Source organism: Leuciscus leuciscus (genome assembly GCF_965113295.1).
Source record: "Leuciscus leuciscus genome assembly, chromosome: 20".
Taxonomy (NCBI): domain Eukaryota; kingdom Metazoa; phylum Chordata; class Actinopteri; order Cypriniformes; family Leuciscidae; genus Leuciscus; species Leuciscus leuciscus.
Window position 1 is genome coordinate 15050834 of NC_138744.1, and position 26473 is coordinate 15077306.

Sequence of the window (26473 nt, forward strand, 5' to 3'; positions counted from 1 at the left end):
ATGTAAGAAAATGTGTTAAAACGATTTTTTTTTTATTACTCAGATGGAATAGCTATTTGTGTAATGCTATGTCGCAATAAAATATCGGCAGCGCGCGTTTCACGCTTTCCTGGCAACGCGCGTGCGATACCAGGCGCGCTCCCGGCGAAAATTCTGGGGGATACATGCATTTGAGGCGAAGAACGTGGACGCGCGTCTGGCAGACTCACTAGGCAGATCTGCTCACACAATATAGGAAGGAGAGCGCAGAAACACTACGGTGGACAGGTGAAGATGGAGAAAGTATTAGGACTCGCCGTGGTATCCAGTATGTTATGTGTCGGCTCGGTTTTTGGGAAATATGTCAGAGGTATCGTCAACACAAAAGAGGTGAGTAACGTTATAGTGTTTACATTTTATTACTATTGTGCTGGTAATGGTTCTGAGTTTTAATGCGTTTTTAAGCTGCGCATCTCCTGACTGCTGTTAGTAATGGGCTATTATGGCAAGTGTGTGTTGACGCCTCTGTATTTGCGCGCATCTGGAAGCTTGATGCTTTAATAGCCTGTGCGTTGCCAATATCATTACACCCGCCGCTATTGAGCCGATAAAAGCTTAATTCCTCCTTAAGACACGAAAAACACATTTTAAACGGCGTATTGCCGACAACCAACTTACACCCTCCCATCCGCTTTTACAGGTGTGTGTCTGTCATTACAGCATTAGATTGTATATCGCATGCTGATGTTTGTGTCCAAACTGATTTTAGGTTGCTTAGATGTGCTTATAAAGGCGTGTGATATGCATTGTGAGACACAATTCAAACAACAACTCTGCAAACGTGGAAAGAAGGCACAGACGATTTGAGTCATTGCTTTTGAAGTGTGTCCATATTTGATGTACGTCATTTTCTTAATTTTAATAGCTGTTGGGGGAATTATTTGATTGCAGTGTGCCTTGTGGGAAACCCTGGCTATTATTAACTATCTGATAGACACATGATACTAAAAGAAAATGTTGGCCTGAAGCAAACAGTGAGACTAGACTGAAAGTGCTTCAAAAAAGTAATTGCCTCACTTATTTCATCACATTGATTTAATGAACAAAAATGAAGAAAATACGGAGAAATAAGGGAGCAATTATATTTATTTCCTTTCAAAATCCATAGTACAACCTATAGCATAGGAAAAAAAATGCTTAAAATGGCTTTTTATTACTTAAAAGATCAGACACGATTTTTACACATGTAAATATACGGGCAAGTTAAATCATTAAATTATGATTAAGTAGGTTTTGCTGCTGGTAATTTAACAACAACCTGGCTGTATCCAAGTGCTGATCCTGCTCTGTTTTTGGTCTCTGTATGAGATGGTTAAACAGTCCATTAATCTCACTTCTGTTTATTTCTTTACAAGGTCGTTTATTTACACTGCCATGCACACACTTGCACATAAATTAGGCTACTGGAAAGTTTGATCACGTTAAAGGGATAGTTCACCCAAAAATGTTAATTCTTTCATCAATTACTCACTCTCATGTCATTCCAAACCCACAAGAAGTTTGTTCATCAACTACCACTTTGATGCTTCAAAAAGCCTATCTGTTATATGATGAACAGATAGGCTTTTATTCACATACATTCATCAACTCACACATCAGTTGTTGCAAATGTAACCTCATGCATGTTCGCTTGACGTGCGAGTACCAAAGAGGTTCATTCTCGTGTTACGCTGCACATTTAAGCTTCCGCTAGAACCAATGAAGTTTGTTCTTGCGCATCAAGCAAGTACAGTTGAACTTCTGTTTATGTTCGCTGATCAATGTCGTTTTTGGGTAAACTATCCCTTTAAAGTTGTTTGGTTGTGTAAGGCATTTGCCCCTTTAAATTAAATCATAATTTGAGACAGAGAAAAAACAGCATTGTCCTTTCTTTGTTTTTATTTTATAGCTATATATATAGCCTAGTATATATGTAGTACTAATAGATTCCGGCAAAGCTCCTTCCTCTGAATTGAGTGTGGCCAGAGAGTTGTGCAGGTAATGTTAACTGCCTATGGGTAACTACCACTGCCACAGGCATATAAGACTCAGGGACACTCAGGTCAACGTCTTGTGTGTGTTATTGTATATGTGTGTCAGCACATGTGAGTGTATTTATGTGTTGCTCCGTTGTGTAACTAAAGTAATGAATCATTTAAAAGCCCAGTGGACCCGGGGTGACATGACTAGTTGATTGGTAATTAATTGTTAATGAGGCTTAGCGGTCGGACAGAGATCCGGAAAGACAGTGAGAGGTGAGGCCACCACTGATTCGGTGAAGTGACCGGATACTGCATCTGCGTATAGTGCTTGATTAATGTAGGGTCTGTGTGCCGTGTCTCTCATCCTCCCTTTGCCTGATTCAATGACTTTGTATTACAATGCAGTGTCTGTGGGGGATAAGACGGATAGCAGGGATTATTAGGGACACTTTATGGCCTATTCTGCATCACAACACACACATTATGTTGTGCAGCCAGCCATTATACGAGTGTGAGTTTACATAAACATACACAATCATCTCAATCTTCTCAAAAACAAGTCAAAAGCATGTGTGGCATTATGTTAATCTCACACAAAAGTTTGAACTCATCCATCGATTTAGTTTAAAGGGCAATTACTCTGTAATTCAGATTGTTTTTTAAATAAAACGAGGAATGAGTAAAAATATTTTTTTGTGGTCACCAACATTACAGCACAAATTCTCTCAATTGAACTTAACTTGTTCTCAACCCTGAATATTGCTCCACCGCATGAGGTACAGGAGATTATTTCTCACATGCATGAATGCTTCTGGCTGTGCAATCACATAGGAAATGTAACAGATGGGAAAGTGAACCAGGACAGAAAGAAAGAAAAATCAATGTTGTGAAGTATTTTGGTTTTAAAAACCAGGATTGGAGGACGGTCGTTCTTGCTATAAGGGGGTTTAAACAGAGTCGGGCCTCTACCGGTTTCTATAGTAGCTGCAAAGTGCAGTATGTGTCTGTTGCCATGACAATAGTACTGATATTTGTTTTAGTGAGGGCTTTTTTTTTTTTTGAGTGGGTGTTTGTTTAACTGTCTGACTGACCATAGGTGCTCTTTTACGTGTACTTCTGTTTTAGAGAGACAAGGTGGTCTTTCAGAAGCTCGGTCATGTGATGCCTGGATCTTAATGGTTGTTTGGGGCTCAGTTCTGGGTCAGAGAGTCTTAGGGCTGCTGTCTGTATTGTCAAGGAAACCTGTTGTTATAGAAACCACCAACTGCAGACACTGAAGAGGAAGTTAATATGGACAAGGGGCTGAAAGCTAGAGCGCACTTAGTGCCATTTTACACTTCACTGACTGCCTGCGTGTCAGCGTAAGTTCGAGAGAGTGTGAGATGAAGCCCAACTAAAGTCTTGAACACTGCAGGAACTTCATTAACCCTTCAACTATTACCATATAATGTGATATGAAGGTCTTTAAACTGTTATCAGTGCATTAGATCAGACTTCTGTTAGATAAGATTGAACTTGTGAATTTATGTGGTGTAAAGCTCAGGGCTTGGAAGCAGAAGATTGGTGGTTTGATCCCTCAAGCTGTGACTGTGAGCAATCACTAGGCCTATGTGTTGTTGAGCAAGCTTCAGGGAAAATACCCTTCTAATAAATGTACTGTAAGGGGCTTTGTCTGCTAAATTATGTCATGTCTAGATGGTGACGCCATTTTGTGAGCCTCGCAAGGTTCGCGTTTGCTTCTAGCAGGGGTACTGTTTCTGCGGGACTCTGAATAAACAGTACCCGAATGTTCCTATAGTGAATCCTATGAGACTCCTCAAAATGAGGGTTACCATCCAGACACGGCCGCTACTACTTGCTTCCCTATACTTACCCTCCCCTCTTCTCCACAGGACTGGGTTTTCCTCACAAGGTTTTGCTTCCTGACTGATTTTGGCCGATTGAACTTTAAGTTCCGATACCCCAAGGTAGGATTAAAGACCTATATTTGAATTTTTACTCATGACTGATGTTGTACTAAATCTCCAATACTGTCACAAATACATGATGCAGTGGAGAGAAAGTCTACACACTCCTAAAACAGCTGGTTTTTCTTATGTAGAAAAGCAAAGAAAGATCCAACTTTTAGACCTTTCATGTAAAAATTACAACCTATGCAATGCCACTGAATACCAAAGTGACACATTTCAGATAATAAAAGCTTATAAATAAAAAATAAAAGCTTATTTAAAATGGTACACACCTGTTTTCACAAAGTGACTCCAAATAAATCTATTCTTATAAGATTTTTCTGAAATCATTTTGGTTTTAATGCTACTTAACTTGGTTTCATGCTAATACTATCTACAAAAGAATGGCTTCAGCAAAGAAGCCTAACCATTAAATTATGTTTTCAGGCTGCTTCTTTCTTCTTTCTGTATATGTCAGTCATTTACATCCTTTTAAGTTTCTAGGTGGCGTAAACAGTCCAAGTAATAAACTCTTCCCCTCTCTCTATCTATCCATCGATCCTGTCTTCCTGTTCCTCTCTCTATGTCTGTTGCTCACTGAAAGTCCCGATGCTGTCAGAACATATTGCTCTACTTTGATGAAAGCTCTCAGTGGCCAGCTGTGTACAAGAGGCCGGACAAGGTGAGACACACACTGACAGACTTTGTGTTTGTTTGTGTGAAAATATTGAATGAAATGACAAGACTGCATGTGACTGCACATCAGAAGTAGAAGTATATGAGAATTAAAGGGGAAATGTCAGCAGTGCTCTGTGGATTAGGAGTCCAAATCCAGTCTCCAAAAAGACACGAGTGTCAGTGCATGTGCGTATTTAAATACAGCACATTTTCTCCCTCCCTGTGGCAGGATCTGCATTGCGGGACTCTTTGAAAAAGTGCTTGTAGGAAGTCCCTGCTCTTCATCAGTCATAATCTGCTACTTAGTACTTCAGCTCTTGATGTTGTTATAGGGTGTCTTAAATCCCACGTTTGTTAATGGAGGGTTTATGTGCTCTACAGGATTGCTACCTGAAAGAGTCAGTACTGAGGCCTGAAAATAACCAAGTCATCAACCTGACCACCCACTACACCTGGTCTGGCTGTATGGTAAGACAAAAGCTAGTCTTACATAGTCTGTGTGCACAACCAAACACTATTGTGAAAATAATGGTTTTTAAAGCTACACTGTGTAGGATTTTCTCCCATCTAGCGGTGAAATTGTTTATGACTACCAACTGAATTTTACTTTCTAGCCCCTCCCATTCCGAGGGCGTTTTAACTCCTACGGTGGCCTATTATTTCAAATCTGCCGGCAGTCATGAATAATCTCCCCCTTGCATTCGTCCCTCTTTGTCTAATCTATTTTCAAGATGGATGCGCAACATGGCTTCCGCCATTCGAGCGACTCACTCGTATGTATTATACAGATTATACACTTACGAGAATACTTAATTAGTTGGTTGAAGTGATTACACATTAATGAGTGTATAATTTTGAAAGAACAGTGTTTTTTGCTAAAAATCTACTTAAAATATTACACAGTGTAGCTTTAAACTGGTTTCCCAAACACACTGCCTGTTTGACAATGGCTGAGCAAACTCAAACAAACATAATGCACGTATATTGATTTTAATGTTGATCTTAATTACAGTATGTCTCATAGTAAACTTGGATAGGAGAAAGAAAGAAATGAAAGAAAGAGACACACATCAAATTATAAGCATTCTCTGTTAAATCAGTGATGTACAATTATGCAGTGAAGCACTGCTTCTTTTTGTAATCTTATGTCTTTATATCTGCCTCTATCAGGTGGAAGGCGAAGGTAATGAAGAGATGCTGAGTTGTGTAGGAGGTCGAAGTTTTCGTTCTGTCAGAGAAAGATGGTGGTACATTGCGCTCAGCAAGTGTGGGGTGAGTGTTGATACAATAAACAGTATGTAGTGACTAAGAATGTGCCTGTAACAGACTACCTTATTTGCAGAGGCATGATTAATGACTTCACAATGAATAAGTAATTATACTGAATAATACGTTAGACTGATTATGCAACAAGGGCAAAGCAATATTTTTAATGAACTTGTCAAAAAAACATAATGATTTGTCTGTGAAGCCAGTATGGCTAAAGTGGTATCCTGTGAATGAAAAGGAGGATGGTGTGAAATTGTCTGAACACAAAAGACTGTTGCTGTCTCCTTTTACAGCGAGACTCTGAAAAATCTGAACATTAAATAACATACTATATCATACATATTTTTCACCTTTTGAAAAATAAAAGCTAATTCAAAATGTTAATAAATACTAAAAGTATATAAAAATGACTTTTGGGGTTAAAATCTATTTATTTTAGTTTGATCATTTATTTATTTTACATAAAGGTTTTAATAAAAAAGGAATTAGTAATTTTCTGAATTATAGAAGGTATATTTGCTAAATGGAAACTATGCCAATGTTAATGTCACTTTTATTTGTATAGCACTATTAAAACAACACATATTGACCAATGTGCTTTACATCATCTCAGTAAGATAGAAAAAATAGTACAATAGTAATAGAATAAAAAGAATAAAAATTATTATTGTACTTTATAGACATGTACAGAGTCAGTGTCCCTAACATGTAATGGTAAGCTATTCCAAAGCTACTACCCCAAATGCACAATCCCCTTTCTGGCTTAACTTGGTCCTTGGAATTTTCAGCAAATTTTGAGTTGATGATCTCAAAGTTCTTCCTGTCTGATACTCTATTAACAGATCTGATAAATAAGTCGGTGCAAGGCCTTGAAGAGATTTATACACCAATAAAATAAGTTTAAAATCAATCCTATATTGTACAGGTAGCCAATGTAAAGAGACCAAGGACGGAGTGATGTTTTTTGGTATATTGTTTTTTGGGTGATTTTCCTTTTATTGTGACAGGACAGTAGAGAGATGACAGGAAACGAGGTGGAAGAGAGAGGGGGGATGGGATCGGGAAAGGTCCACGAGCCGGGACTCAAACTCGGGCCGCCCGAGCGCAAACATGTCGGCGCACTGACCACGAGGCCATTGTATAATACACTACAATAATCAAGTATTGATGATATAAGAGCATGGATCGCAATTTCAAGACTCTTATACGTCAGACATGATTTCATCTTAGCCAGATTTCTCAGATGAAAAAATGTGACTTTACCACAGGATTTATCTGTGCATTCAACTTCAGGGAGCTATCAGTATAAACACTCAAGTTTTTAACACATTCTTTAACATATCAATGACAGTGGGCTGAAATGTAACTCTGCTACACCCCAGGTTCCTCTGAACACTACAACCTCTGTCTTATTTTCATTGAGATATAAAAAGTTAGAAGCCAGCCATGATTTAAGATCAGACAGCAGGACATTAGAGGTTCCAAGCTATTTCTGTTTATTAACGGTAAATATATTTGCAAGTCATCTGCATAGCAATGAAATACGATGTCATACTTCTTGAAAATGTCTCCCAACGGGAGCATATAAAGCGAAAATAGCGTTGGGGCCAGGTTAGAGCCTTGTGGCACACCACATATAAGTGATGTCGATCTCGATGTATCAAATCTTACTGCCATGCTTCTAGCAGTCAGGTATGGCTTAAACCAATTTAGGGCCTTCCCCTGAATCCCTACATACTCCTCTAGCCGCAAAAGCAGTACCGTGTGATCTATTGTATCAAAAGCTGCAGTTAGGTCTAATAAAACTGACACTGCTGAATCACCAGCATCCACTGTCATCAGTAAATCATTAAACACTTTTACAAGGGCAGTCTCTGTGGAATGATGTTTCTTAAAACCAGACTGGTAAACTTCACCAATCTTATTCTGTTCTAAGTAAACATGTAGTTGATTAAACCCCACTTTTTCAAAAAAAATAAAAATTGACATAAATGAGAGATGAGAGACGTCGTCAAGTCAGTTGAATCTAAATTGGGTTTTAGACAAAGGTTTTAAATTTGGGTTTTTATAGAAGGTGTATTTGCTAAATGGAAACTAGAAATGGAGTAGAATTATTTCTAAAGTTTTCACACACTTCCAGTTGAAGCCCCGTCCACATTTGATTCCATCTGAATACAGATACAGAAACAGAAACAGATAATTTTGACATTGCAACATATACAGATAGACACAGGCTGTTACTACTAAAATATTTGCTTGAATAAAAATTATATGATAAATCTACAATATATGCTTTTTCTACAGGTTACATTTTTATTATGAATATGAATTTTCTGTATAATCCACATTCCTGCTTCCATGAATGGCATGTAAGAAACATGGCAAGTGTTTATTTGACCTGGTTTTAAGGAATGTTATTAAATGGATTTCATGATTGATAAAGAGGCTTTGGCCCCGTTTACACCTGGTATTAAGATGCGTTTTGGTCAATTGGATCACAAGAGGACGACACTAAATACAGGTGTAAACGGGGTCTAAAACGTTTTGAGTTTGTCCACCTTCGACTACTTCCAGAGGTAGTCAAAAATGCATTCGCACGGATTGCTTTCGAAGTGCAAACGCTCATGTGATTGAAATTGAAAGCATTCGAACAGCCACACAAGACCACCTACTCTCTGCCTACTGACCTAATGTGTAAACGTTACGGGAAGCGTGCTTGCCAGACGCGATTGAAATTTTGTCTGAAGACACCTGTTTGGTTCTTTCACCATTTCTGAACACTCACAGTGTTCAGCGTGCTCTTTCAGCTATCAGAGCAGAAACGAAAGCTGATGCTCTCCATGTTTTTCCGTCGTCTCTTTTTGCGTTCATATGTCAATTTTGTGAGCTTGTTTCGTCCATTAGATAGAAAGATCTGAAAAAGCCCATACATTTACCCGGCCATAGATCCTCCCCTCAAAGAAGTCAGGACAGAAGTGGTTGAAAGTGGATAAAAGAGATGGATTAAAACACATGGGTCAAAATGTAAAGGGTTGTTTCATGGATGTAGGCAGGCTGAAGGACACAATGTTAAATCCTGTTGGACTGAAGTAAAGCACCATCTCTGAGCAGCGAGCTCTCAGCTCTGTCCCTAAGGGAGATTCTCTGTGCCTGCTGCCAATTTCTCTTCTCATCTCCCTCATACTTCCCTTCTCATTGGCCAGCCGAATACCACTGTAACTCGTAACTTCTGTTACAGTTTTTGATTACTCACTTCATTCTTTCATGCTCATTCACTTTGTATATAATAGTCTTTTATCTGTCCCTCTCTAGCTCTGTATTTTTGTCCCAGTCTCTCTCGCCTCTCCATCTCTGGCCACATTGATTTGGTGATAGGGCAAGCTTGATATGCACCTCACCTTTTTGAAGTGAGGGAAAGGGGATTGGTTTTTCCTGCCAAGTGAAATCAAAGTGTTTCTCTTTTATTAAGCCAGGCCGAAATCCTCTCAACAGCTAGAAACTGTGCGGCTTTGAAGTATTTTCTAGACCAAAGATCTATTTGTGCACTCAGTGTTTATATGGTCTCTGCAGCTCCCCACTCACTTTTTTCTTTCTCACAGTTACACACCTCCTGCTTTTTCCTCCACTGAATTCCCCTTTTTTCTCTTTTGCCATGAAACACAGGGAGATGGGCTGCAGCTGGAATATGAAATGACATTAACCAATGGACAGTCCTTCTGGACCGAGCATTTCTCTGCAGATGAATTTGGTGAGAGACAGCTGAAAGAGAGAGGGATTTATTTTGTATTATGTGAAAGATTGGCTATAGATAGATAGATAGATGTGATCTTAGATTTAGACTTAAAGGAACACTCCACCGTTTTTTGAAATAGGGCTTATTCACATTCTTTCCTACATTTAGATAGGTGTGCAAATGCATTTTTGTCTCAGTGCATGCATTGTTTTAGTTTGACAGGGTCGGCGTTAGCTTAGCTTAGCACAATGAATGGAATCCTTTGTTGCCAGTTAGCATGGCCTGAGTAAAAGTGATAAAAAAAAAAAAAAAAACCCACGTAATTACTTCTTGTGGCCTGCGTATTCACAACGAGTACAAGAAGCGATCCAGATTAACACTAGGCGATTTCCTAGGCAGATATTGACTTGGGACTATATTAGGGGGAAGCACAGGCGAAGCACTGCTGCTTAGGCGAAGCACTGCTAGTTCGGCGCTGAGATCTCACGCAACACATGAAATCCCACGACTTCCGTCAACATACCGGCGTGAATAGTTGCTGCCTGACTATTTAGCTTACAGTATACGAATGGCGATGAACATGGCTGATTTTGTGAAAGACGAAGAGGGTGACTTCTCAGACAGTCAAGAGCCTGAACCATACCTATTTGAACCAGAGTTTACAGAAGACGAGCTGCGTGCTTTGGAAATAGAACGCCAGGAGGAGGAGGTTGCGATCGCTCAACAGCCTGAGGACGCGAGGATGAGAGTCAACACGAACTGGTGGTGTGAATGTGGGGGAATATGCCAACCTATGCCGACTGAAATAGAGTGTCTGTGCTGTGGCGAGTGGGACAAATTTCTGCCATCGATGACCAGGCTCAGCGCGTCGGATCATGATGAGCGTGCCCGCAGTTGTGTCACATCTACAGAGGATTTCACGGCGCTGATCCATACTGCAGTACTCGATTTTTTTTTTCGGTGTGATAAGGTGAACTGGAAAAAACGGCCAACGCCGAATGGACCAAATGGACAGCTGTCCACAGAGTAAGTGATTATTATAATCATGACGCATGTATAGATCGACCCATATTATACCTGTATTCACATAGAGTTGATGTTTTCACAGGCAATATAGGTTGGTGGCTTATCGTGTTGTGCTGGAGTGGGCCTTGAAGGGTGAGACATTGGGCAGAGGAAATCGAACACCATTGCCATCATGTGTGGTCGTTGCTATTCGTAAAAAATATCCATCAGAGTCTGGTATATATATTGGCTTTCAAGAGGCACAGGAGGCAATAAACATGTTGTAACTGAATTATTGAAATAAAGATTTGATTTCATGAATAAAGTCTTTACAAATCCTGTCATCTCTGTGTACTTGATTTAATAAACCCTGGTAGTGTATTACCAACATGTGATAAAACAGCTTTTACTATAGAAGTATCACATCTATGTCAATGTGCATGCTGAATAGCCGTAACAAGAGAAAACAGAGAGAAAACTGAGAAACACTGTTATTTATTATTATGAATAACCATATGAAAATAAAAATACACAAATATGTTTTGGATAAGGCACTGAAGGTCTAAAACTAACAGTTGAATCTTGATGTGTGGCCTTCTATGACATCCTCCTTGCTGGGTTTTGGATGGAGGCCAATATTTGCTGCCAGGCACGGGACTTGAATGCGAGATGATGAGTCTTTATATTTGATCGATGGGTCTAGTCTTCTTTTAAGAACATCCTCCATAAGGTCATCTCTGAAATTTTGGGTTGTCTTTGTGTAAATAGGTCTTGCAATCCACTGTTTTGACTGTTTTTGGTACACAATGTTGTGTCTTGGGAGGCCTAAAATTAAAACGGTCATGGATGAGTTATAATAATTTGGTCAGTCGGATATCCATTATCAGAACAAGTATTGTTACATTATAAAACATTAATTTGGTCTGATATAAGTCAAGGCCAGATATTACTTTAAAATCAATAGACATTTCTATTGCTGAAATGTAAAACGTGGTTCAGGTTCTAGTTTATCAGAGTGCGAACATAATTTACCTAATCCATTTTAGATATGAAAAGTAACAATCTTCAATTGGTCATCGGAGAACTTATAATTGGTATATTTTAGGTACTTACCACTTGTTGTTGCTTCCGGTTTACGTGGTGAGTCATGATTTTCATTGTGGTCCATAATGGCCAACATTGTGCGTGCCTGCATGGAATGGTACTCAAAATGCAGGCGCTTCGGGCAGTACTTCAACAGGGCGTTGTGGAAAACCTCGAGTTGTCCTGTTAAAACAAATCAAAATTGACAGTGGACATTAGAAAATGTATACAAGTTACTGAAAGTTGGGTGCTTGATCTGTACAATAGTAGAAATATTCAAGTTGACTAGTGTAAAATGTAAGCACTGGTAAAATTTCCGGGTATGGCCCCTCAATTGCTTAGACATACCTGTGTGCTTGAACAGCGCCATTTGCTTCAGATCTTTCAGTAGACGCGTGTTCAACACAACTTCATAGAGAGCTTTGTAGGCAGGTGAGTCCTGAGGCAACCATTTCTTCTTCCGTTGTTCATCTGATGAGAGGTCAGCGTGGTAGCACTTGTATTCAATTCCGTTTTCCTCCCATCGATGGACACCACATATGTGATGGAGGATGGACGTCCATCGTCTAAGCAACTCCTGATAATTACATTAGAGCACAAACAGATTTTTTTTTTTACATATTCCATTACATTCCTTTCAAAATTAATCTGAAAAAATGCATGCTATAATGTTGTTTGTGTCAACTGTCTGTGATAATAGCCGTTGTACTGTGCATTTTACATCTATTCAATAAGCTTGTACCTTTTCATCTCCTTTAGAGGAGCTACAGCTCCACCACATATGGTTGCTCACGCTTCTTACCCACGGAGCAAGGTCCTTGCAATGTTTACGGTTAGATGCCATAACCAATTTCTTTTTTATTCCTGAATTATAACAGAAAAATGTTAGAATGAAAGTGGACCTCAGACAACACACATACAATATTTTATTCTCCAATGGTACCTGTCAAACACAGAGTATCACAGAGAACAAAGGAGAATAAGTATTAGGGGTTGGGCATATAATCAGACTAATAGGCTTACCCTTTGCTACATGCCATGGGTCAAACTGATGTGCGATGTCCGGATAGTCTTCTCGCATCATCTTCCTGATGGAGGGATGTCGGTCTGTGGTCACCACTTTCACATTAATCCCTTCATCTAAAAGCTTATCCAGACCTTTTTTGAAACCGATTGGTTCCATGGCGACAGAATTTTTGGCTTGGGTCACCTAAGGGGGACAAGGTTACACATGATGACATTTTAGACCATATTTAATAAATGTTTATGTCCATTATTGACTGTTTTTGTTTTTTTGCTTACCTGAATCAAATCAAAAACAACAATTTGGTTGGTAGAGTCCTCCATGAATGAATATGTGGTGTATTTGCATGAATGGCCTGGGCTGTCGCTCCTCCCATCCCCACAGACATGCACACCCTCACCATCCAGAGTATGGCCGATGAGTCTGGCTTTGATGATGCTTTCCTGCTTCTTGTAGGCTTCGCTGATGACAGGAATGAGGTAGCTTGACTGTATGGTGTAAAATGCGGATTTTTGTGGTAGCTGAAGATTCAATAGCCCAGCCCAGTCTGCAATGTCTGTGTATGTTGCACCTGTGAAAAGTGTGGCTGCTGCTGAAAGGAGGTTATTTTCAGCCATTCCCCGAGTATTGGGACATGACTCCCATTCCCCAGTGTGTCCATTGTTGCATTTCCATGTGATTTGTATTCTGCTGGCAAATGTTTTTATGTTCTGGTTGAGGTCGCACATTGCTACTCCGCAAATTGTACATTTTTGAAAGAGTTCCATTAGTTTGGTCTCGTTTACCATCCACTTCCTTTCCTTCCATCCTCGGTGTGGTCCTGACAGGCTTGCTGAGCTTCCTGTGGTGGAGGTGGAGGGGCTTGATAGAGGAACAAAACTGATGTCCGCTGGGTCAGTAGCCGGCTCTGAGGTCATGCTGACATCAAAGGCAGATGTTGAGCTGATGTCCATTTCACCAGATACAATATGGTGTGGTTCCTGTTGTTGAAAAATCCACATTGAATTATGTTATTACTCACATTTGCATTCTAGTGTTTGAGTACAATGTGTTTGTCACCTCACATAAAATTACTTAGAGTGAACTGGCATTCATTTGACTGCTCTATGCCTGCATTTGAACGCGTTTCACGTAAATACCAGCATAATGAATAAAAAAAAATCACTGTAACCTTTTCATAATTTCAATCATGAATCAAAGATATCACGCAACTTGGCCACTCACATCAAAGGTTAGACTCATTCTTGGACCGCACACAGCCGTCATGGAGGACAAAGACGCACTGTCCTGCAAAATAAATATATTTCATGTTATTTAGTAGTTTTTGCATTCATACAGTACATGTAACTGAAACATGAAAAAGGGTTCATCAGCCTACCGATTGTTGTGTCCATGTGGGTGCAAGGGCAATCCATGGCTTAGTACATGTTGCTATCTGTGCAGAAGTCGTCAGTTGCAAAGGCAATGGAACTTTGAACATGGCAGTTTGGGATTTCTGGGGGGTTGATTGTGGTAAATCCACAAATTGGTCAAAGGATTCCTCAGGTTCTGATAGCTCTTGCAGTTCATCACTCAGTTTAACCTGATTGTCACAATAAATGAAAAGTGTTACTCTACAAAGGCAAAACCTACAGGAACATGATTCAACATCACATGAATGCAATGTCATATTGGATATTCCTTGCCATTCATTAGAGCAAGGTGAAGGTAGTATCATAGAACTGATTATGCATTATGAAATTAGAGACTGGACACTATCAGTGTTTGGTGAAGGAAGATAAGGCCTCCAGCCTACATTATCTAGAGTTACTACCAGTGCTAATGTACTACTCTGTCAACTGACAGTATAGGATCTATAAAAAATAAAAAAAATAAAAAAAAAATAAAAAAAATAATATTATATATATATATATATATATATATATATATATATATATATATATATATATATATGTATGTGTGTATGTGTGTGTGTTACATAAACAATGAATACTGTTCTGCTACATCCTTTGGTCAAAATGCTAGTAGCCTTCTCCTCTCTAGTAGTTATACTAAAACTCCTGAGTCTAACTCGTTGAGAGAAAAATATAGAAAACTTAGCCCTCAGTCATTTCATTTTACAGGTCACGATAACAGCGATTTTTATTTTAGTTTGTTTGTTCATGCTAAACAGGTTGAATTCAACATGAGATTCGTAGTCTAGTCTAGATAGTATTCTAGTCTATCCGTAGTCTAGTGCAGCATCTATTTTACAACCGAATAAAGACAGATTAACATAAGGAAGACAAATAAAAGACAACTTACATGTGCACTTTGTTCTGCCTGTGCTTTGAAAATAGATGGGACGGCCGTATCTTTCAGACGTAGTACTGCTACCGTCTTTCTGGACCCATATTCCATTTTTTCTAAGTAGTCCTCTGGTGCAAAATGTTCTTCGCAAACACGATACTGATTTATTTTGTTGAGAGGCGTTGAAGTACATATCTCCAGAGCTGCTAGCCATTTATTTCTCAGTTCCAGATTTGAAGGAATTCTGTGAAACATTACATTCGTGTATGTCCTTTGCTTATTCTCACAACCTTTTGCTACGCAGGTAATTACCATGTTTGCTGTAACTTCACAAAATAAAGAATCCAAAAGCGAAGACACTCGGTGCAGGTCACGCTGGTATGTTCTTCTTCATCTGTTTTTTTGACGCGTTGCACGCCGGTATGTTGACGGAAGTCGTGGGATTTCATGTGTTGCGTGAGATCTCAGCGCCGAACTAGCAGTGCTTCGCCTAAGCAGCAGTGCTTCGCCTGTGCTTCCCCCTAATATAGTCCCAAGTCAATATCTGCCTAGGAAATCGCCTAGTGTTAATCTGGATCGCTTCTTGTACTCGTTGTGAATACGCAGGCCACAAGAAGTAATTACGTGGGTTTTTTTTTTTTTTTTATCACTTTTACTCAGGCCATGCTAACTGGCAACAAAGGATTCCATTCATTGTGCTAAGCTAAGCTAACGCCGACCCTGTCAAACTAAAACAATGCATGCACTGAGACAAAAATGCATTTGCACACCTATCTAAATGTAGGAAAGAATGTGAATAAGCCCTATTTCAAAAAACGGTGGAGTGTTCCTTTAAAGGAATAGGATATTATTTACATATCATCTTTCCAAACCAGTGTAATTTTTCTTCTATAAGGAAAGTGCAAAACAGCACCATAATGTTAGTCCATATAATTTTGCGCTATATTCCAAGTCTTCTGAAGTGATATGACATCTTTGTGTAAGATACAAACACATTTTTTGCTTAATTAATAAATTAAACATTAATTAATACATAATAATAATATGTGTTGTTGGAAAAGAGCAGTGTTAAAATTCTGCTAAACTTCTCCTTTTGTGTCCCAAGTTTGAAATTGAGAGACATTAAAAATGAATTATTTGGTGAACTATCTCTTTAAGACATTACTTACACTGTGACTAAAAGCTATTCTTGTTTTGTTCTGTTTCAGGCATCCTGGAGACAGACATCACATTCTTGGTTATATTCGCCACTGTCTTTATGCTGTCTTGTTATTTTGCTTGTGAGTTTCCATGTCCTGGAGGTGTAAAAGATCTCAAATGCATTGGTCTCAGTGCATATGTTTAAATTACATATGCTTAAGTTCAATTAAATGATATTCTTAGCCATCCTCCATCTTCCAGATAAACAAACATACCGATACTATTGGTTCTTCTATTTTTTTAATCCCTCTGTTTAAGTTATTAGTGTCATTTGAATCTCTCTCCCTCTGTGTAATCTTTTAAGATCATTTAAAGGGAAGACAGCTGCTCCATACGACCTATAAGATGTTTATGACTGCGGCTGGAGTGGAGGGTGAGAAAGGCCTCTGAACACACTCATATAGATAAACACTAGCACACACGTTTTATGACACTGGGCTTTGCAACACTGGATGCATAACAATATCTCTTGTGTCATCCCTTATTTCTTTTATCCTTATCTCCTCCCCACTTCCTCTGCGCTCTCACTGCTGCTACTGTGACTTCTCTCTCTCTCTCTCTCTCTCTCTCTCTTCTCTCTTATCTCTGGCATCCTTTCTTTCACTTTCTGATTCCTTCCTCTCAGTCTTAAGCCTGCTCTTCTTTTGCTTTTACTGGGGCCTTTATGCCAGGAATGGTGTCGGGAATGGCAGCCTCAAGATATTAGGTGAGAAAAGCACTGTATGTAAAGGATGATACACATGCTCATCATCGCAAATTATACCATGGTCTGTCTGAATACTCGATTCTGATTGGCTGGAAAGTTTTCAATAAAACCATTTAATGCACAGGTAGTTCCAGGTCAGTTTAATCACCGCTCTATATTAATGTGCTGTTTTAATTAGCCAACTTCTCATCCAATTTTTGCACTGTTTTGTTCTTGAAAAAGTGATGCATAAAAAAAAGTTGTGCTGTCTCCTAAAACACATTGTCGCATAAGTTTTGTTGTACCGCTAAAATGATCAGTCCTTGAGCCGTTTCCACACATAATTTCATTGTCATTATGTCAACTAACTCTCATTAGAGTATTAGTAGAGATATTAAGCAGACAGTCTGCTAATATTCTAATTACTGGTAGTTGATGTAGTTGCAAAGTTGCTTATAGTTAGTAGAGTGTCTAGTCATTTAAGTCTGTTTTAAGGAACATGGTTTTGTACAAATTTGATCAAACCATGAAAGACCAATCAGAAGTATTCCAGATAAATAATGTGCTAAACAAGATTACAATAAAATATCTAAACAAAACATACTTGGTTTTAGCATGACACATTTGTGTGTGTGTGCCTGGATTCTTTCTTAAATGCTGACCTGATTATTAACCTACTTGTGGTCAACTGTCTAACTCTTCGTGGCTCTCTCCCTCTCACCAGGGAAATTACTCTTTTCTGTGAGCTTCCTGATTTTCTTGCTCATGCTGATTCTCTTGGGGAAGGGATTCACAGTCACAAGGTAGGAGGCCTTACTTCTCACATAATGTGGGTAATGACTTATAAGGCTAATCATGCAAATGTGACCCAGATGTCAAGACAATTTTGTATCCAAATTCCCATATTGTATCCAAATTCCCATTCAGAGTATGTACTGAATTAAGTGATGAACGTAATTCTTAACTATTTATGCAGATGTTCTGTATATGCAGGTGAGGTGATGCTATATCTGCTTTTGAGCCATGTTTTCTAAGAAAATGACATGCAGTAGTGATGTTTCTTTCTTTCTTTCTTTGCTTTCCAGGGCAAGAATAAGTCACAGTGGCTCTGTGAAACTGTCCATTTATATGACAGTGTACACCATCACCTACGTCATTCTCTTCATATATGAAGCAGAGGTAAGATCTGCTTGCCTTTTATCTTTTTCTTTTTTCATATGCTGAGGCTGGGCAATATGCTGGATATTCATAATATACAGTACACTACCGTTCAAGAGTTTGGGGTCAGTACATTTTATTTCTTTCTTTAAGAAATGTATTTTATTCATCAGGGATGCATTAAATTGATCAAGTGACAGTAAAAACATTACAACGTTAAAAAAGATTTATATTTAAATAAAAGTCATTCTTTCTATTCATCAAAGAATGCTGAAAAAGTATCATGGTTTCCAAAAAATATTAAGCAGCACAACTGTGTTCATTGATAATAAGAAGAAATGTCTCTTGAACAGCAAATCAGCATATTAGAATAATTTCTGAAGGATCATGTGACACTGGAGACTGTAGTAATGATGCCGAAAATTCAGCTTTGTCATCACAGGAAGAAATTACATTTTAAAATATATTAAATTAGAAAACCGTTATTTTAAATTGTAATAATAAAATGTTTTTACTTTATTTTTGATCAACTAAATGAGCGTAAAACAACTTCAAACCATTAAAAAAATTCTATTGACTCCAAACTTTCTTTTTGTATTTCTGATGGTTTTGCTGGCAGTACAATTGAGCAAAATTAAATAAAATTAATTAATATTCATTTAAATTAATACAATTTATTTTATATTTTTGTTCATCATTGAAAGAAAAGTGTGGAAAGCATGCCTTGTTTTTTTTTTGTATTTTAGTTTTTGCAATCAATTTTTGGAATGTAATTTGATTCAATGACTATTTAGTTGAAATGACTCATATAATTGGAAAATGAATTTGTTCAAATAATAATGTTCATACATTTTAAATATGTATATATCAAACTAATGCTAAAACAATTTAGGTTTATCAAGATATATTTTTGTAGTTACAGGCAAATAATATACTGTAAATAACCATATCAGAAATGTATTCAAAATGTCTATTAATTTCCATATTACCTAATGTGTCAAACACGTTATCTTTGAGCACTATCAACTGCAGTTTCTCATGCTGCACCCGAGAGCTACTCTGCTCTATACATAATGTAAAGCTGTGAGATGAAGTTACTCAGCACGAGCATGTCATTCTGCTGTAGCGTGGTGTAATGGAACCCGGCAGATAGACAGATAAAGAGAGCGAGGGAAAGACAGGTAAAGAGAATGACCCAGATAAGCTCTTGCAGTATCATGGAAGAGCTCCTGTTGCATCCTGTGTCAGTGTCACCCTTTGCTCTAATGCAGCTTTAGATGTTTGGATTTGAGGAACGTTCTGGCAGTTTCCACTTATGCAGCCTATAGATTGTGCCATGGTTGGATTTAAAACCATCAGTCATACAGATGGGATGCCAAGGGGCGGTGATTTTCCATGTTCCCACTCCCACTGCGTGTGTGTTTGTAGTTCTTTGATCCAGGCGAGGTGCTGTATGCTTATGACAGCCCTGCAGGGTACGGTCTAATGGGGCTGCAGCTGCTTGCGTACGTATGGTTCTGCTATGCTGTGCTGGTGTCCCTCAAACGCTACCCTGAAAAACAACCTTTCTACATCCCCTTCTTCACTGCGTACACTCTGTGGTGAGTTCTGCAATAAAGATACCATCAATTAGAATAAAATGTAGTGTATGTAGATATACCTGAAGCTCCTTTTATTATAGTTTTTCAGTGGGGTGCTTAATATACTCGATGAAGAAACATAAATTGTTACAAACATACCAACAACATTTTATATTGTTTAACCCAGTTTTCAGTGCAACGTCCAATGGCTTTAAAAATATTTTCACTCCTATTTTTACATGATTGGGAATTTACCCTATATGTTTTCTATTATGTTATTGATCTTATTGTGAACGATTTATCTGTGCACTGTTTTATTTATTTATTATTTCATAATTTTCTGTCAAAATTTGATCTTCAGGTGAAATGACAGACTTCTCTAGTCATGTTTGCTGAAATTATCCACTGCAATTTTGCATTCAGATTTGCCTCCGTCCAATCAACAACTGATAGATCGAACCAAGTTCCACCCTACACATTTTTTTTCCCGATATGTTTTATTTGTGACTTTAATAGTGTCTTAAACATAATTTATTGTACAGTATATTTTCATTACATGAAATACAGTTGAATTGACGACAGTCGAAAACATCAACCTGATCTTGGTTTTGGTGTGAACCGTTCCAATCAAAATATTTTGTTCAAGTCTTAGCTGTGTCCCAAAATACATAATGTACACTGGGCACTTATATAATGCACTGTGTACTCAACCATCAAGTGTATGAATTTTATATGGTTATTTTGTTATCTAACATCACAGTCTGATAGCCCCTCCCCCTCTGCTATGTAAGAAAGCTGTGACAGTTAAGTGCATGAAGTGTCCAACATTCCTCGCTTCATTTTCGGTTAAATAAGTGCATCATCCGGGTATTTAAAGTGCACTTTTAATTTTTGGAATTTTCAGTATAAACGCCCTACTCACACTATTGATGCTAAAAACTGCATAGAATAGTGCACAAGTACACAAATTGGGACGCACCTCTTGTTTGAGTGAAGCACTCCTTATAGCAATAAAATGCCTTAGTTTGATTAGTTTTTGGTGTCACCCGGTGGACATTTCACATGTAAATCACAGTAAAATGTAGCACATCAACATTTGCAAGAACGTATATACGAGTATACATATTCATGAAACCAGGCTGAAACTGTTCATCTCTATTTTGACTCCAAAATCTAGTGGGTTATAATTCTCCACGGCCTTTGTAAAGCTGTAGAAGAAGATTGACAGTAAAAAGCTGCTGTTCCTCTTTTCATCCATTTACTTTTTCACCCATAGGTTTTTTGCTGTGCCAGTCATGGCTCTAATTGCCAACTTTGGCATCTCTCGCTGGGCCAGGGAAAAGATTGTGAACGGCATCCAACTTGGCATCCATCTCTACGCCCATATCGTCTTCCTGGTATGATGATGTTGTTGTTTATTGCTTGCTTTATTTAAGCGAATAATATGATAAAACACCCCTGCTTGTGACTCATCCTGTCATTTTAGGCCATCACACGTCCGTCAGCAGCCAATAAGAACTTTCCTTACCACGTGCGGACGTCACAGATAGGAATCCTTCTCTCCAGTCCTAAAGGCAAGGGGGCAGAATGCTTCCCTCATCATGCTTATGGGAATAGCTCCTTCCTGGGAGACTCTCAGCCAAACTTCACAGAGCTCTTCTCCATCCACTCAGTGAGTATTGGATGTTGTAGATGATTTAAATATGAGTTGAATATAAATGAACTTATTTTGATGGTAATATAATCAGGCTGGGCAGCTTTTCAAATGATTAAGCTACACTCTTAAATGGGTCATGACATGGATTTATTTGTTCTTTTATTATGTTCCTTGAGGTTCACAAATAATAAATCTCAAAGTTTCTTAGCGAACTCTCCGTTACATAACTGCCTCTTTACAAAACAAAATGCTCTGACTAAACATAATCCTTTGATGCAATCTGGCAAGGAATCCAAATAAACCATCCACTTGTTTCTGATGCTAGAGAGACACAAACGTGCTGTTTAAACTGTATGCGTCAAAGCGAACATTCTTTCACTCTCACTCTTGTCTGTCGACAACAGGACAAATGGAAAACTAAACGTGCATCTGTATACTGTATCCAGTGTAGACAGTGTCAGTGATTATAATGGGTTCTATTTGCTTTTGACGCGACACAACGCTCACATCCAGTCTAGGCAAATGTCAGCCAATAAGCAATTGAATGCCAGTGGGAGGGGCCTATATTTGCTTGTATGATGTCATAAATCTCACAATATTCAAACAAGCCATTTTTGGAGCTTGATTAAATAAATGCTTTGTTTATAATCAGGAGGACATGTTAAAGAGTTAGTTCACCCAAAATGTTTAATTCTGTCATTACTCACCCTCATGTCGTTTCAAACCCGTTAGACCCGTTTATCTTCAGAACACAAATTAAGAAAGCTCTCGGATTTAATCAAAAGTATCTTAATTTGTGTTCCAAAGAAGTTCTTACAGATTTGGAACAACATGAGGGTGAGTAACTATTGACAGAATATTCATTTTTGGGTGAACTAACACTTTAAGCTATGAAACTTGCAGGATGTTTTAATGGTAAAAAGACCTCTTAAAGGGATAGTTCACCTAAAAATTTTAATTAGCCCATGATTTACGTCAAGTTCAAGGTGCGTCAAGTTCAAGGGTTACTCTTTTGGCATAAATCGATGTGTACAGCCGTCTGCCTGAAGCTAGTTATTTTAGTCGATAAAGTTTTAAATATGGATATTTTTCTTACACGAACGCACCGCTTCACTTCAGAAGACCTTTATTAACCCCTGCAGATCCGTGTCGAGCACTGTAAGGGGGGTTACAGTATTCAGACCCAGGACCAGATATGATGAAAGAAGACCAGGAGTCGTGAAGTTCAATCAAATTAGTAAAAATTTACTGAAGAATAGTTTGCAGTTAAATTGGTAGAGCCAGCGTCAAATTCTCACGAGGAGGTCGCAAGCTAACTCTACCTTACACAAAAATCTTACACCAATTATACCATTTCCAAGGACATGTATTACATAAACACTTCTGATTGGCTAAGAGAACATAAAGTCTACACAATGATACACTTATAGATAGACAGCAGGGTACATTGACATTAATCAAGATAATTTGTCATCCGAGTCCCTGTCGATCCCATGATGACCTCGGAGGTCGTCGAAAATGGTCCCGAGATCTGCTGCAACATACCACGAGACCTGCACAGAACATGCAACGCATGCACAAAAGCACGAAGAGAATAACAGTTCTACCAAGGTTGTAGAGAGCCTGAGCTCATTGTTATCAGGCCAGACCCAAAACATACTGATAACACCTTCACTCCTCAGAAAGAAGTACAGATACTGTCCACTTTATTCTCTAGAGAAATACACATGAAAAAATACAATTCTGTGAACTAACTGTGAACTAGATCATGTAAGTCATGTAGAAGCTGACCCCTGTAACCTTAACTTGGTCAGCAGAAGACAGACACAGAGCCATCTGATGGGCCTTCAGGCTTGCCCTCTTCTATTAGTTATTAGCTGTTTTCCCAATACAAAGGGCCTGTTCTCAAGGTCCTCGTCCAGGGCAATAAAGATTAGTCACAGACACCATAATACACTTAAAAATATAGGAGCAGAAATGCTGACAACAAAATAGGATTAAAACCATATATGAATCACTCGTGAATATAGTTAAAGGGATAGTTCACTTTGAAATAAAATTTTGGTATGTTTTAGCTTACCTCAAGGGCATCCAAGATGTAGGTGTCTTTTTTTCCGCAGTAGTTTCAATTTTGATATTTTTAGGTCAAACCGTTCTTGTCTGTCAGTCAAATAATGCAGGTCTATGGTCACCGCCTCAAAGAGCATGCACAGAGTCCAAATTAAAACAATTCCACATCGTCCAAATTAAACAATTCCCCTGATCTGAGGGCGCGGGCGGGTATAGATATATACACGAGATATCGCCTTGGCTACGGTTTCGTTCCAATGAACTGCAGTAGCCAAGGCGACATCTAGTGTATATATCTATACCCGCCCGCGCCCTCAGATCATTTGGACGCAGCTGTGTTCAAGAGGTAACAACGATATAAATACTGTTCGTTTTCTCACACAAACCGCTCGTTTCGTGTCTTAGGCCATCAATGTGTACTTACGATGGGGAATTGTTTAATTTGGACGATGTGGAATTGTTTTAATTTGGACTCTGTGCATGCTCTTTGAGGCGGTGACCATAGACCTGCATTATTTGACTGACAGACAAGAACGGTTTGACCTAAAAATATCAAAATTGAAACTACTGCGGAAAAAAAGACACCTACATCTTGGATGCCCTTGAGGTAAGCTAAAACATACCAAAATTTTATTTCAAAGTGAACTATCCCTTTAATGATTATGAAACTTGATTAGTAATAATGTAAAAACTCAAAAGGATATATATTGATATAGTGAAGAGGCAAGGGATTCTGACCCCAACCCTTCAAGCACTTTAATCATGAATAGATGCGCTTTAATGTACTTCCAAAGTCAAACAGCCATTCACTGCCATTATAAAGCTTGGAAGAGCCAAGAATTATTTTTAATATAACTCCGATTGTATTCGTCTGAAAGAAGAATGTCTTATACACCTAGGATGGCTTCAGGGTGAGTAAATCATGGGCTAATTTTCAATTTTGGGTGAACTATCCCTTTAAATGTCAAGAGATCAAGGCAAATTTCATTTCTCAAGTAAAGGAATTTTTTTTTTTTTTTTTTTTTATCTAAAGAACTTTTTTCCACTATAAAGAACCTTTTGTGAAATAAAAATGTTCCATGGGTGTTAAAGGTTCTTAATGGAACCATAGATGCCAATAAAGAACCTTTATGTTTAGGAGTGTTCAATCATGCTATTTCTTATATTCCATGTCATGTTTCTCTATTTAGGACCCTGTAAAGACGATAGATGAGACGGTGGCTCGGAAGGGACAGGAAGTGCCAAGGAACTGCGAGCACAAGATCATCACCACAACGGCAGACCTGTCGTCTACATTCTCCCCTCTTCCTCCTCCAATACCACCACGCAGCTCTGCACACTCTCCCCCTCCTCCTAGATTAACGTCCCACTTCACCGAGTATTTTAGTATGCAAGGGGCCACTGGGATGGGTTCCAATGCCTTGAGCGGGCCGTAGAGGAACAGGCCATGCGGAAACAACTTTCAAACATCTACGAGGTGGAAAAGAGTTCAATATTTCAATAGATTAGGTTAAGGCAAGCGTGAAAAAGTAAAGCCATTTTCAAAAAAGTTACCAAACATCCGTATCTTTGAATTTGTAAAGGGAAACGCAAACTCCAGAACGTCGAGAGAGAGTGGGGCATAACCTGCTCACAATGCTCCTAAAAAATAAGAAGCAATAAATATTTCAGTGAGATGATGTAGAGTCACTGGAGAGAGATAAAACACAGGCAGTGCAATAGAGTGACTGGAGACGACGGTGAATCTAGAGTATAGCTATTTCAAGCTTAATGTGACTTTAGGATAGCGATGTGTAAAGTAACAGTACAGTGAGCTCTTGACATATTTTTTTAATGCTTTGTTCATTTCAAGTGGTGCCGTTAATATTTGTATTTCCTTGCCATTTTAATGCAACAGAACCAAGTATTCATCTCCCTCACTAATTTTTTTAATGTTTTTTTATTTACTAATTTTGTCTGTGAAGTTGAGATAATTTAGGGTTTATGTATTTTTATTCACATTGAATACGGTTAGAGACTTTGCAAACTGATGTTAAACTGCAATGGCAAGTTAACTGGAACAACTAGGCAGTATTTGTATACCATGCATGTTTGTGCTTTGTCTACATTCTGATATATTCAATGTAATTTTGGGTGTGCCTAGTTTATAATAATAGCAGATAATACCGTGCAGGGGTTTGTGGAGTTCAGATTCAATTCCAGCTAACTTTGTTATACATTTGTACATGTAATAACACTCACAGCGGTCATGAAGCGGATATATTCTGTCTGTGAGTAGAAAGTAGAATCATTCAGTCGCAAGGTTTGTTTACTTGAGTGTCGGATGAAAATATAGCTCTACTCTTACAGAAACACTTTGTATTGACTGCATGGAGCACTTTACTGTTTTTAAACACTTATTACCATCAGAGACCCTTGAAAATGCAATCATAATGCAATAGAGTGAATGACAAATGTACAGGTAAAATGTGAAGGTTTTATCTGTAAAATGCCCATTATCACTGCTATGTTTGTTTTATTTTAAAAGAAAAACAAGCTGTGGGTTGTATTTATGTTATATATATTAACATATCCATATAATCTCCATCTGAAATTGACCCGTTTTAAATCTAAGCCTATAAGTTATGTACATAATGACATATTTATATTCAGCATTGTTTTTTAAAGAGATGAACCATACTTGAAGAATTATTAAAGCTAGGTTCGTGTGATTTTTGTTTTGTTTTGTATTAACAGACGTAAATGGGCCTGAAACGCTTGATTTGCAACTTGATTTGTCAGGAAGACACTAGAAAAGGTTATTCTAAAAGGCTTTGCCATGATTTTTTCCCCATCTCTTCAGTGAGTGTGCACACCTAGCAGAGAAGAGAGAACACACTTTTTGAATGTATGATAGATAATAGCACATCACATTCGGGAGCACAGAAAGATTCAGTTAAGCACATTTCTGTTGCACTGTTCATACTGAATGCATTTTAATAGTGTCAAATGACTTGGCAGTGCATACCCTTTTTGCCAAATTAAAATGGTCTGTTTTACTACAATGGCTTGTTTGGTTCTTTTTGCAGTTAGATTAGCAATGAAGGTAGCTAA

General features: G+C 38.3%; 2 protein-coding genes across 2 annotated transcripts; one reads left to right on the forward strand and one right to left on the reverse strand.

The window, feature by feature from the left end:
* Positions 1–58: 58 nt before the first annotated feature.
* On the forward strand, positions 59–26473 carry tmem145 (transmembrane protein 145). Its single transcript, XM_082149914.1, has 15 exons — positions 59–369; positions 3893–3967; positions 4554–4631; positions 5009–5095; positions 5798–5899; positions 9560–9644; positions 16239–16310; positions 16535–16603; positions 16856–16936; positions 17640–17718; positions 18001–18094; positions 19502–19674; positions 20930–21050; positions 21140–21325; positions 24571–26473. The coding sequence occupies exons 1-15, from the start codon at positions 274–276 to the stop codon at positions 24814–24816; spliced, it is 1644 nt and encodes a 547-aa protein (XP_082006040.1). The 5' UTR covers positions 59–273; the 3' UTR covers positions 24817–26473.
* LOC309484360 (uncharacterized protein) lies at positions 11203–15821 on the reverse strand (the record flags this gene model as incomplete). Its single annotated transcript, XM_082150584.1, has 9 exons — positions 15046–15821; positions 14120–14323; positions 13966–14028; positions 13020–13721; positions 12741–12927; positions 12460–12581; positions 12066–12294; positions 11748–11900; positions 11203–11459 (listed from the first exon to the last, which is right to left on the reverse strand). The coding sequence occupies exons 1-9, from the start codon at positions 15343–15345 to the stop codon at positions 11203–11205; spliced, it is 2217 nt and encodes a 738-aa protein (XP_082006710.1). The 5' UTR covers positions 15346–15821.

Coding starts and splice junctions, on each gene's coding strand:
- tmem145 (XM_082149914.1), top strand. CDS start 274: ATGGAGAAAGTATTAGGACTCGCCGTGGTATCCAGTATGTTATGTGTC. Junction 5,096..5,797: donor ACACCTGGTCTGGCTGTATG/GTAAGACAAAAG, acceptor TGCCTCTATCAG/GTGGAAGGCGAAGGTAATGA. Junction 16,604..16,855: donor GACTGCGGCTGGAGTGGAGG/GTGAGAAAGGCC, acceptor CCTTCCTCTCAG/TCTTAAGCCTGCTCTTCTTT.